Source organism: Mobula birostris, chromosome 12 (assembly GCF_030028105.1).
Source record: "Mobula birostris isolate sMobBir1 chromosome 12, sMobBir1.hap1, whole genome shotgun sequence".
NCBI classification, from domain to species: domain Eukaryota; kingdom Metazoa; phylum Chordata; class Chondrichthyes; order Myliobatiformes; family Myliobatidae; genus Mobula; species Mobula birostris.
In genome coordinates, this window is record NC_092381.1 from 23,042,120 (window position 1) to 23,055,799 (window position 13,680).

The 13,680-nt window shown below is 37.0% G+C and overlaps 1 protein-coding gene across 2 annotated transcripts in view; it reads left to right on the forward strand.

The window, feature by feature from the left end:
• Positions 1 to 12,958, forward strand: part of fnbp1l (formin binding protein 1-like) — a 181,889-nt gene extending 168,931 nt beyond the window's left edge. The window contains exons 11-15 of one of the 2 annotated variants that reach the window (XM_072273464.1): positions 720 to 852; positions 2,501 to 2,616; positions 4,100 to 4,254; positions 9,141 to 9,299; positions 10,125 to 12,958. In XM_072273464.1, coding sequence (XP_072129565.1) covers positions 720 to 852; positions 2,501 to 2,616; positions 4,100 to 4,254; positions 9,141 to 9,299; positions 10,125 to 10,132 — 571 coding nt within the window. In that variant the 3' untranslated portion in view covers positions 10,133 to 12,958. Of the gene's footprint in view, positions 1 to 719; positions 853 to 2,500; positions 2,617 to 4,099; positions 4,255 to 9,140; positions 9,706 to 10,124 lie in introns of those variants that run through there. The other variant, XM_072273463.1, reaches the window with a different exon arrangement.
• Positions 12,959 to 13,680: the final 722 nt, after the last annotated feature.

The following is a 13,680-nucleotide window of genomic DNA, read 5'->3' on the forward strand; positions in this document are numbered from 1 at the left end:
GAGTGAAACTAGCAGGATATTTTGCTCAAAAAGGAAATCGGATGTTAACAATCACAAAATGCTGGAAATGCAACAGACCAGTAGTCCCTGTGGGGAGAACAGAATTAAAATTTAAGAAGACCTTGCTGATGAAATATTAATTCTGTTCCTCTCTTAATTGTTGTTGCCAGGCCGGAAATGCTGAGTATTTCCAGCATTTTCTATTTTAATTTCAGTTTGTTGCAAGCTAATAAGCGTAGGATAATGGCACAGGGAAAGCTACAGTTTACCAATTCAATTTAACCTAAGTTATGGCCAATTAAAGTTTAGCATAAACTTGAACTAAAATCAGAAAAGCTAGATTTATTTAAAAATGCATCTGATACAGAATATGTTAAACTGACCTTTCTTTGAAAATAATATCTAGTCTATTAATTTTCTAGATACTTAACACCATATTAAACCTATTTGAAAAATATGTGCCACTAATATCTTTGTGCATCTACTGAATTATGCTTACATAAATGCTGTGTTGTAGTTTTTTAAAAAAATAACTGAATTAAGGACTATTATTTAACATACTGCAATAGGCTTTTAAATATCTAATTTAATTAAAAAAGAAACTTGGATGCTTCTAATTTAACCTGACAACAGCGATTGAAAATTGGAGTGATATATTAACTTTAAGGCATTTTACATGGAATAATTCAATAACATAGAATTACATTTTATTTTTCTAGAGATGCCTTAAACAAAATGAAAGATGTTTATGAACGAAATCCCCAGATGGGTGATTCTGGTAGTTTGAATCCAAAGATAGCAGAGACTATGAGCAATATTGACAAGCTACGTTATGAGATTCAAAAGAACGAGGTAACTTTGAAAATGTGTGTTGCGCCTTGACCACACAGTTTTAGAAATTTAGGAGGGCTTGGAATTAAAGTGGCATATCTGATTTTTCTTATGTGTTTGAGTATAATTCATCCTACATGTGTAGTCTGATGTAGCTTATAAATGTGACATGTATTGTAGATTGATTCTTAATGCTGAGTTAGCTCTTCATTTTGCTGGCATGTGGGAAATTATAGTTGATTTGGTGTTTCTAGGCAAAGGTTTCTGCTGCTGAATACTTCTACTAACTTTATTATGTTTGTCATTGGAAAATCTCTTCTTTGAAATATTTTTCCTGAATTGGTTTAATAACTTTTAATATTGTCCTTGAAGAATTACCTTGATGAGCTAATAGAGATCTGTTACTATAGTTGGAACCATACAAATGAAGGCAAATTTAAGATAAATGGATGTAAAATCTAACCAACTCATCCCAGTGGAATTTTTGTTAGGCTTGTAGTTCCGGAGGCTATCATACTGTACAGTACCAGTGAGCACGCTGGTTCATGGCATTCTGTACCATTTCTGATTTAGGTATTAAGGTAATCAAGAAGAGTAGCACTGAGGTAAAAGATCATCCATGATTTTATTGGATACCAGAGCAAGCACAAGTGGCCAAATGGCCTCCTATCACTTCTCTATCTTATGGGTTCCTCTTTCCTGATGTAATTTTGTTGAAAGTGTGCATTGACAGTTATAATATTTCTATCAATAAGGGGCTGATCTTTAAAAGTAAAGTGTGCAAATTTTTAAAAAATTTTATTTCTTCTGTGGATAGTGAATTTATAGAATTCTCTGTTCCTGAGGGTGGTAGAAACTGATCATTATATATATTTAATGCAGAGATAAATATTTGAAAGCAAGAAATTGAGAGTTACAGGGAACTGGTACAAAAAATGTTGAGGGCATTACAGGTCAGCCATAGTCGTATGGAATGGTAGGGCAGGCTCAAGGGGCTAAGTGGCCTACTTCTGTTCCTGTGTTCTCTGCTAGAACTTGGGGGAAATGTAGACTTCAGTATAATGCCTGATTACATGGAGGTATTTGGGGATAAATGTCTTTCACTTGAGCAAGGTACTTCAGGTTCTGGAAGCCTGAAAGTAAAATGGCACTGCCAGAGGTGGTGGAATCTGATACAGTTGCTTCACTTAAAAGATATGTAGACAAGCATTTGAGTAGATAGAGCATAGAAGGATGCAAATCTAATGTGGGCATTAGGTTTGTATCTGAAAGATAATATTTGTTTGTTCCGCTGGATGCTTGCATGGGGTAGAATGGTGACTGTCACCTTATCAAAACCCTGCTCCTGTTTAGAGAAATTAATTGGGACAATTACTCATTGAGCTGAAAAACAGTGAGTGACTTTGGGTCTTTTAGTATATTAATACTCGTGCTTTCAGATCTATGTAATTGGCAGTGGAACTTAAATACTTACTGGTAGTAGGAAACCTGATTATTAATAGCAGATATTTGAGATTCCACTCTAAAAAGAGTCCTTTGGATAATAATGACTAAAGCATTCATTTATTTAATTTTACTCTATTTATTAAGTTGATTGTGCAGTAAATGATTACCTCAATTAAGTTATTAATTATCTAATGCTAACTAACACTATGTTAATCTCTTTAAGGCATGGCTTGCTGAGGTCGAAAGACCAAGTGGAAGAGGAGACAGACGATTAAGTGGTAGTACTGCATATGAACGTCCTACTGAAACTAATCATCATGGAACGCCTGGGAGAGAGAGGTACACATTCAACTCCTAATTTGTTAATGGGTCGTGATCTAGTTTTGATACATCTTTCTGAAGCATCATTAACTTATTGACATAATTCACATACTGAGGTTACTTTGAAGAAGTACTTATTTTCCTGCCCTTTTCTGCAAACTACTTGACAAAGATCACTATAAAACAAGTATTTTAACTCAATTGAAGACAAAGGTATTTTAACTCTGTGTGTGTGTGTGTATAGCGTTTTACACTGATCTTTTTGGTATGCTCATCATATGGCATGTCTTGGGCATCTGAAACTTAGTGGAGCTCATCCCTCTCCAGGTTATTTCAATAGTCTTGTACAGTAAATCCTGAACTGACTCTGGGGTCAAATCTTTTCTTAATGTTCTCCAAATCAGCAGAGCCCAGATAATAGGAGTGTAAAAGAATTGCATTGTATTTTATACAAGTAACACTTGTTAATAGTGATAGATTTTTTTTAAAAAAACATTCAAACAATCATGAAACATGTAAAAATGTCTTCTATTTCTAACATTGAACATATAAATTGGTATAATTACGTGGTGACAAACAAAAGAGATTCTGTAGATGCTGGAAATCCAGAGTAATACACAAAAAACTGGAGGAACTCCCCAGGTCAGGCAGCATCTATGGAAAGAAATAGAGTCAATGTTTCAAGCCGAGATCCTTCATCGGGACTAAGCCTGCAACATTGATTATTTATTCCTTTCATTGATGCTGCCTGACCTATAGTAATATGGCACACTATTTTCCAATTAAACCTGTTATCTGCTTGCTGCAATTTATGAAGTCTAATTAGTTTTTGGGGCCTGCTTTCTGCAAACTATGACAAGCATTGCTGCCAATAACATTGTACTCCAAAACAAAAATAATAAGGATTTGGGGAAATATACTGCAAGGCAGTAATGACCAATAGCTACTAATCTCTGCTGCTTGCAGTTGATAACCACTTGGACTTTGCATATGTGATGTCAGCATCAAAGTATGTCCAGTTTTGTATAGACTGCGTAACATTCAAAATTATTTTAAAAAGCATTGCCCTATTTTAAAGGTCGACTGGTTGAGACTAGCTTGCTGAATCAGACCAGTCATTTTGAAGTTGCATGCTAGCTTCAGCTGTTCTTTCATGTTCATGTGGAGGTTGGGTGCTTGGGCAAATGTCATCAGTTGACTCATACCTCAGATTCGTTCATTTAAAGGTAAAATTTATTTGAAGTTCTAGCATGTTATTGGCAATTATCTGGCTATTAATTGGAGGAGTATTTTCTCAATCCCTGTTACAAAAATCTTAGAGAAAGTTAATGCTGCTACTTGATATGTAAGAATACTTAGGAAAACTCCATGAATAACTGTTTCCTAATGGTTATAATTAAAATGCATCCATTTACTTTCAAGAGTAAATATTTACAGGCATTGATTTTATTAAATAAGCTTCTTATCACTAATTCTTGTTGTTTTACTTTGCTTTCATCAGCCCTGATGGGAGTTATACAGATGATCCAAACCAAGAGCAGAGAGCACACCAGAGATATTCAGAACCACACCGCCACGTTGAATTTGATGATGAATTTGAAGATGATGAACCTTTACCTGCTATTGGCCACTGCAAAGCATTGTACCCATTTGATGGTAAAAATCTTCAGTATGATCTGAATTTTATGTGAATCTTTTTTTGAAACCAATTGTTTTTTCCATAAAGGATGAGCTTTATTTGGGCTATGTTAAAGCTGGGAAGTTTGGTAGATGCTGGAGTAATATAGTTTTGCAGCATATAATTGGGTCTTCACCCATACCAGCTTTGTGCCTGTCTACACTAATCCTATTTCTCTGCTTCAGCCCTGTATCCCTCTGTTCCTTTCCTATCCAAGTGCCTTCCAAATGTAACTGCCTCTGCTGCTGCTTCTGGTCTATTTAATCACCGTGCTTTATGTGGAAAAACTTGCCCTTCTAATTTCTGCCCTCTCACCCTAAACCTATTCCTTCTTGGTTTTATGCTCCCGTATCTTGGGGTGGGGGGGGGGGGGAGATTCTGACTGTCCTTAATAATATAAGCATCTAATAGATCACCCCTTAGTCCTTCAGTGCACCACGTTTGAGGAAAAAGATGTGTGGATACGCTTCCACTCCAGTGTTTCCAAGACACTTTTTCCTTCAAACTTGCCTTCCGATCTGCCATAATCAACACAATCATAATGGATTTCAGTTACATTTGTTCAATGTGGTAACTTAAAAACCTTTGTCATTTGATACTTAGTGTTGAAGTCAAAGTCTGTAGGATAAATAGTTAGCAGCATTTGATGTTGTCATTGATATATCTTAAATAGCTAATATTTCTAGTGCTCTTTTGCATATGTGTTCGTATTCTCAATACCTGCAGTGTTTTTTTGGCACTTGGCCCTCCCTCAATGCTCTATGAATAGTATTGTGACAGCTGCACTTGCTACATATCTACTGAGAAGCTCAATAGACAATGTTTTAAGAAGTATTCACCCCCCCCCCACCTTTGGAAGTTTTCATGTTTTATTGTTTTACAACATTGAATCACAGTGGATTTAATTTGGCTTTCTTTGACACTGATCAACAGAAAGTATTCACCCCATTTAATATGACACACCAAATCATCACTGGTGCAGTCACGTGTGTGCATTGTTTCAATTGATTGTAGTAAAAATACACCCGTATCTGGATGGTCCAACTGCGGGTAAGTCAGTATCTTGGCAAAACCTGCATCATGAAGACAAAAGAACACTCCAAGCAACTCTGCAAAGGAGTTATTGAAAAGCACAAGTCAGGAGATGGATACAAGAAGATTTCCAAGTCATTGAATATCCCTTGGAGTACAGTTAAGTCAATCATCAAGAAATGGAAAAAATATGGCATAGATGTAAAACTGCCTAGAGCAGGCCATCCTCAAAAACTGAGTGACCGTGCAAGAAGGGGACTAGTGATAGAGGCCACCAAGAGACCTGTGACAACTCTGGAGGAGTTACAAGCTTCACTGTTGCCCAGGTGCTTCACCAGTCGCAGCTTCTTGGGAGAGTGGCAAAGAGAAAGCCACTGTTGGAAAAAAAAAACTCACATGGCTAGAGTTTGCCACCAGGCACGTGAGAGAGTCCAAGGTCAGCTGGAAGAAGGCTCTATGGTCTAATGAAACCAAAATTGAGCTTTTTGGCCATCATACTAAACGCTATGTTTAGCATAAGTCAAACACGCACATCATCAAAAACACACCATCCCTACCGTGAAGTATGGTGGTGGCTGCATCATGCTATGGGGATGTTTCACTGCAGCAGGCCCTGGAAGGCTTGTGAAGGTAGAGGGTAAAATGAATGCAGCAAAATTCAGGGAAATCCTGGAGAAAAACCAGATGCAGTCTGCAAGAGAACTGCGAATTGGGAGAAGATTTGTTTTCGAGCAAGACAATGACCCCAAAATAAATCCAAAACTACACAAGAATGGCTTAGAAACAACAAGTTATGTCCTGAAGTGGCCAAGTCAGAGTCCAAACCTCAATCCAATTGAGAATTTGTGACTGTATTTGTAAAGGGCTGTTTACTCACAATCCCATGCAATTTGACAGAGCTTGAGTGTTTTTTAAAGAAGAATGGGGGGAAAAAATGCAGTGTCCAGATGTGGAAAGCTGACCAAGACCTATCCACATAGACTCAAGCTGTAATTGCTGTCAAAGTTGCATCTACTGTTACATACCTCATGGATATCTTGTGACTGTCTTGTGAGGATGGGATGTAATGGTCTTTTGGAGGTCACCTGATTTAATTTTCCCACCGATGTGAGGTCATGCGATGACATGTCCACCATGGGTATAAAAGGAGACCCCTGTGGTGACGCAGTTGGTTTTCCAGTTAGAACGTAAGCCAGAGACTCCGCTCCGCTGCGTATTTGCCTTATGACACAGTTTCAATTTAAAACGGTGTTTTACGTTCTGTTGTAAGGTACAAAAGTGCTAGACTGGCAGTTTAACCAATTTCTGCCAGGTTTGTTGATGTATCTTTTCAGTAGTATTGGAGAGTGAAGACAGGAACCTGAAGGAGTCATTTGAGGATTGGAAGGATTGACCATTATTGAATTCGTTCAAGAAAGATTGATTTGCATGACATAGCCTCTGCTAAAAGTGGCAGAAATGGCTGTGCAGGATCTAGTATTAAAAGGTAAAGGTCAATGCCTTTAAACCGTTTTATTTCCGTCGTTGTGAATCCTGCGGACAAGGCAGGATCTGGCTGGAACTGGCGTAACGTCATGTCTTGGAGGAATTCTTCACTTCAGGAAAGACTCTCCTAATTGACTATGTAAATCTCTTGGACTTTCGAATTTACCATTCTAAGAACTGTGTTTGAATTTACCGCTTTAAGAACTGTTTTCGCATTTATCGCTTTAAGAACTAGTACTGAGTGGCGGTTTGTTAAATAGCCGCGTAGCAATTTACTTCCGGTTAAGATTTTCGTTTGTTTATTTTTTTATATTGAGCAGAGTTTAATAAATGTTTTTTTTTATAAAACCTGACTCAATTCGATTCTAGCAACACACATCAAAGTTGCTGGTGAACGCAGCAGGTGCTTGAATTTCCAGCATCTGCAGAATTCCTGTTTGCGTTTCAATTCAGTTCTATATTCATTGTTGCCAGTCACGTGACACTACTAAATACTGACTTGAAGGGGATGATTACTTAAGCAATCAATTGTTTTGTGTTTTACATTTTCAATTAATTTAGATCGCTTTGTAGAAATCTGTTTTCATTTTGACACAAAAGGGTCTTTTCTGTTGACCAGTGTGAAATATATCCAAATTAAATCCACTGTGATTTAATGTTGTAAAACAATAAAACATGAAAACTTCTAAGGGGAGGGTGAATACTTTTTATAGGTACTGCAATTGGCTTTGAATCTAATGTTTGCTGTTGTACAGATAAAAAGGACAATTTTTTGAGCAAAATCATTTAGAGTCAGAGAACACTACAGAACGAAAAGCCCTTCAGTCCATCTAGTCTGTACTAAACTATTAATCTGATTAGTCACATCAACTTTCACCCAGACCATAGGCCTCCATACCCCTCCCATCATTCTGAAATTTTGAAATCGAACTCACATCCACTGCTTCTGCTGACAGCTTGTTCCACACTCGCTACCCCGTGAGTGAAGAAGTTCCCCTTTATGTTCCCCTTTATGTTCCCCATAAACATTTCACGTTTCATCCTTAACCGATTACTGCTAGTTATAGTCTCACCCAACCTCCGGTAAAACCTACTTATGTTTACCCTATCTGTATCCCACATAATTCTGTACTTATCGCCTCTCCTCATTCTCCTACGCTCTAGGGAATAAAGTCCAACCTATTCAACCTTTCCCTATAACTCAGGTCCTCAAGTCCTGACAACACCCTTGCAAATTTTCTCTGTACTCTTTCAATCTTATTGATATCTTTCTTGTAGGTCAGTGACCAGAGCTGCTCACATGACTCCAAATTAGGCCTCATAATGTTTTATACAACTTCAACATCCCAATTCCTGTAGTCAATACTTTGATGTATGAAGGCTTATGTGACAAAAGCTCTTTTTAAAAACCCTGTCTACCTAGGGCACCACTTGAAGGGATTTTGGACATGTATTCCCAGATCCCACTGTTCTACCACATTCCTCAGTGCCCTACTGCTCACCATGTAAGACCTACCCTGGTTTGTCGTCCCAAAGTGCAAAACCTCACACTTGTCTGCATTAAATTCCATCTGCCATTTTTCAGCACACTTTTCCAGCTGGACCAGATCTCTCTGTGAGCTTTGAAAGCCTTGCATGCTGTCCACTACGTCCACAATCTTGGTTTCATCCACAAATTTGCTGAACCTGTTTACTATACTATCATCCATATTGTTAATGTAGATGACAAACAACGATGGACCCAGCACTAATCCCTGTGGCACACCACTAGTCACAGGTCTCCAGTCAAGAGAGTCAACCATCTACTACCACTCTCTGGCCTCTCCCATGAAGTTAACGTCTAATCCAATTTACTACCTTATCTTGAATGCCAAACAACTGAACCTTCTTGACCAATGCCTCGCAAAAGTCCACGTAGACATCATCCACCGCCTTGCCTTCATCAATTATCTAATTGGGTGGTTCTTCAAGACACATAGAGCCTCACTATCTGGGACACGCCGTCTTTGCATTACTGCATTAGGAAGGAGATAACAGGAGCCTGAAGACCCACACTCAATATTTGAAGAACAGCATTTTCCCCATCGTCATCATATTTCTGATCCGTTGATGAACCAATGCGTGCCATCTCATTATTCATCTTTTGCACCTTTTATTTTGTAATTTAAAGTAAGTTAACAATGTTCACAACATATATCAGTGATAATAAATCTGATTCTGATCCCTCCAAGGAGCCAGCACATCTTGTGTAGATCAGCTGCCCTGTCTCTGAGCTATAAGATTCTGTGAATTGTGTGAATTCTGTGAATATTGCAATCAGACCTTTCTATATTTTCCTCCTTTGCAGGTCAGAACGAAGGGACATTATCAATGCAAGAAGGGGAGGTATTGTATGTTATTGAAGAAGATAAAGGCGACGGCTGGACAAGGGCACGGAAGCAGAATGGACAAGAAGGCTATGTGCCAACGTCATATATAGATATTACTCTAGAGAAAAACAGTAAAGGTGCAGTTACATACATATAAATATAAGCAGCTAAAATCCAGTTGTAATCATGGGGGAAATTAATTTTAAATTAAAGGAATAATGAAGGAACATCAAGAATATGAATGGTTATACTTTGTGTTCCTATTTCAAAATTCTTTGTTCACCGTGTGAGCTGAGCTGATTAATTTTTTTCTTAAAAGTTAAATTTTGTGTATGAATGCAGTCCCGGACTCCATGACTTGATATTCAGAAACTGTTAGACTCTAGTATTGTTACATGATACTATCAATTCTTTCCATTATTCCTGTTGCCTTAAACTTTGTAAATATGTACATAGGTGAAGGGTCTCAGTATTTTCTATCTTTTTTAGTTGATTATTGCAGCTATTGTTTTTTTGAATTTTTATTGGAATATAAACTTTTAGCTTGAAGTATGTGGATTTACAAACTAAAAGTCCTTTTCTTTATTTGTCACTTTTTAAGCAAAAAAATTTTATAAGTGATCCAAAATAAACAATTTTTGAGTATTGATGATCGGGAGGCACATTGAAGTGTTTATTACATTCCTGTTACATTTTTTAAAAAATGTAACTTAATTTGCATTTTGCTGCACTCTAATTACTTGAATTATTTTGCCAGTTACCAAAACAAAAATTTGATTATCGGTTGACTTTAATGTAACATCTTTCAACACTTGGGTGCAATTTTGTTTTACTTTTGGCATTATATGGTTAAAGACTTCTACCATATAACTTGAGACTTTTTCCTGTTACCTTTAATTATCTTTTGTTTGTCCCAGCTGAATTTAGTAATGGTGCTTTCTTTCTTTCTCCCTGGACTGCAGGTTCCTGAATTGATCTTTGGGTTCTTGAAACTTTGGGCGAGGCATTGAAGGAGGTTGCATGCAGCTGTTTTCTGGGGTGGGAAAAGCGCAGTTGCTGAAAGGTAGAGGCTAGTAGCTGAGGAGGGAGGAGGAGACTGCATGTTTGATAATGGTTGGCTTTGCCACTAACACAATTAACACGATTCTAACTTCAATTCACATTGTACCTGGTGAATCAACAGTACAGTATCTCAAAGGTCTTTATCAGTGTCAAAGGGTTATCAACCCAGGTGAAGTGTTGCAGATTGACTTCACCATCCTATGGTATTCTAAAAACATAGTCTGCCTGTACCATCCTACATGCTCGCCCTAACATGCTGTTGCATGCTTATGTAAATCACACTAAATATTGGTTTTAGAGATGTCTAGACTGTACTGTGGTTGGCCTGTTTTGTTGATGTGCAATCCCTATGTTATCTAGCATAATCCTTTATAAATGTTTCACATCTGTAGTTCCATACCATTTTTCATTTGTGCTGCTATCAGTACTGCATGGAAATAGTGGCATGTTGATTGCCAGTGTTGAAGATCTTTGACAAAACAGTGGGTGCAACTTTTCATTGTTAGTGTACGGTTTACAAATTCTCCTCCCTCCTTGCTTTTGGCCCGCATTTGGTTTTGAGAATTGGATTAATCATTGATGACTAAGATTCAATGGAAATACAACTGAAAACAGCATGTGGCTTCAGGAAAACGAAATGGGCCATTGTGAAGAGACATTTGGGCAGAAACCATGTGAGGTGTACATCGTGAGCTTTTTCAAGACACCCAGCCACTTATTTTTACCACTATCTCATATTACAGCTGCTGCCTTAAATCAACTATTTTACAGAAGAGTGCCTAAATCTGCTGACTGCCATTGTTTCCAATAGTATCACAAAAAGGCTTACATTTGCAAGTATATGGCAGCTCACCAATTGTGACTGACTTGTATATTCTGTCAGTACTTCAGCTACTGATCTAGTAGACCTACTATACAAATGTATTATAATAAGGTACCAGAGGAAGTGTGCAACTAATCTTTCAGTCAATATTTATATTGTTTTTAAAATACTAAATATTTGTACTGGTTAACTAAATTGATTCACGATGAATGTGTTTTTTTAAATTAGAGTTTGTAATATTTTTCCATTCTGGCCAACTCTTGGGAATAACTTTTTAGTTCACGCAAAGTTCTGGTTTAGTACAAACAGCTGGACAGGTGTTGTAATTTGCAGTAGCCTCATCATCATGTGGATTTATTGAATCTTGTGGATATTGTGGATAATCTAACCATACGCACTTTTAGTAATTTGAGTAACAAAAGTGTAGATATTATATTCTCCAGGGGTATTCTAGACTGCTTCAAATGCCAAATTTGTTTTTCCGCTAAATCCTTAGTCAACCTGTGTTCTGAACTGTACTTCTATTGTAATAAATATATAATGTCTGCTTAATTCAAATTCAACAAACAAGGAACCAAACATTCCTCATTTGTGTTTTTCATTTTTGGTTTACTTGAAATGGAGTTTTTTCAAGTGACAGGAAAAGTGTTCTCAGCAATATCTTTTTGAAGTAAAAGGTTTTGTGATTTGTAGTACAATTTACTTAAAGCTGCAAAGAAACCCATTATTTGTTGGGAAAAAAGAATGCTAGGTACAATTGATCAGTTGTGTAAGCATTGGAAATATGATTCAGTGCTTTGTTTGCTTCTGTATACTATGCTGTATAGAAATTACAAATGTGAAACTATTTTCTGTCCTGAAAAATGTATAATTTGCTGAAAACCTATTACTTTAAAACATTAGTCCAACAATATTTTGCAGTGTTTCTTGACTAAATTACACATGCCGACTACAGAAAGCATTATTGATTGCGTGATATTTACGTTAGTTAGCAACACCATTTTAAGTCCTTTTTAAAAAGGAACCTTGTCATTGCAATAAAAAGGAAGACACTGTGCAGCAGAAAATTATTCTTGTTGCACTGAGTTCCTGAAAAATAATTATAAATTGTGGCAGACTGATTGTAGACAAAAATCATCTGTGACGTTGACCTTAAAATGTTGAGGAAAGCTTGGCTTAAATGAATCTCAAAAGCTAAATTAAAGAAAAGAATGAAATATACATGCTTCCCTGTAATAAGTATGTATATATTTTTAAGGAATCATCAAATTAATAGATGAATTTCCTGCAACCTAGTGGCCATTTTTCGTACATTGAGTAAACCACTAAAAATATTGACAATGGTACACAATCTCCCAAGTAGGCACTGTATAATCTGAATTGTCTTAATTTATATAGCAAATTAACTGTGAAAGTGCTAGAATGTGATAGAAAATATACTCTTTCCGTAGCTGTAAATCTGCAGTTAGGTAACTGGAGCAAACTGTTAGCCAGTTTGTAATGTTGTAATGCTTTTGCTTCGTATGTAATTTTAGATGCTGCTTTTTTGTGAGTAAAATTACAAATATGAGTAAAGAGGCGAACAACTGAAGGAGGGGTTTTTCTTGCACATTATCTTAAAAGTTAAAGTTGTATACAGTGTGAGGATCTGGTTAAATTGTCACTGATAAGTTGTCAGGCAAAGTAGAATGTAGAATGGGAAGCAGTCAAGGTTTGGAATTAATGACCTTTATGCACATGTTAATTTTTGATTTTTTTTTAAACTGTTAAGATCTGTTTAAAATACTTTTGTTGAGAATTGTTAAATAAATTAATGTATTCCAAAGAGTTTTGTCATATTTAAGTACCTGATATTAATTGTTTCTGTTTCCTTTTTGAAATTAAATCAGTTTTGATAATACTGGAAATATTCTTAACAGCAGTCACTGTGTTTATGTCAAGTTTGATTGTGGCTTTTTATGTTCTTTAAGCAAGTTTGTGCTAGTAATCTGTTTGGATACACTAATTTTTATATTTAAATTGTGAACTAAATACTGTATAAGGTCTGACTTGGTCAGGATGCCCTTAAAATTGGTTCACAAACAAGAGAAAATCTGATGTTGGAAATCCAAACAACACGTACAAAATACTGGAGGAACTCAGCAGGCCAAACAGCATCTATAGAAAAAAAGTACAGTTGACGTTTCAGGCCGAAACCCTCCGGCAGGTCAATTAATGTACCTACGCTCCGTCTGCCAGAAGAAGCAGGATCTCCCAGTGGCCATCCATTTTAATTCCACTTCCCATTCCCATTCCAATATGTCAATCCATGGCCTCCTCTACTGTTGCGATGAGGCCACACTTGGGTTGGAGGAACAACACCTTGTATTCTGTCTGGATAGCCTCCAATCTAATGGCATGAACACAGATTTCTCAAACTTACATTGATGCGCCCCCTACTTCTCCATCCCCCATTCCCTTTTCTTTCTTGTCTCCTTGCCTATCCATCGCCTCCCTCTGGTGCTCCTCCCCCTTTCTTCCATGGCCTTCTGTCCCTTCCCCAGCCCTGTTTCTTTTTCATCAATCAACTTCCCAGCTCTTTACTTCATCCGTCCCCCTCCCAATTTCATCTATCACCTTATTTTTTCTCTCTC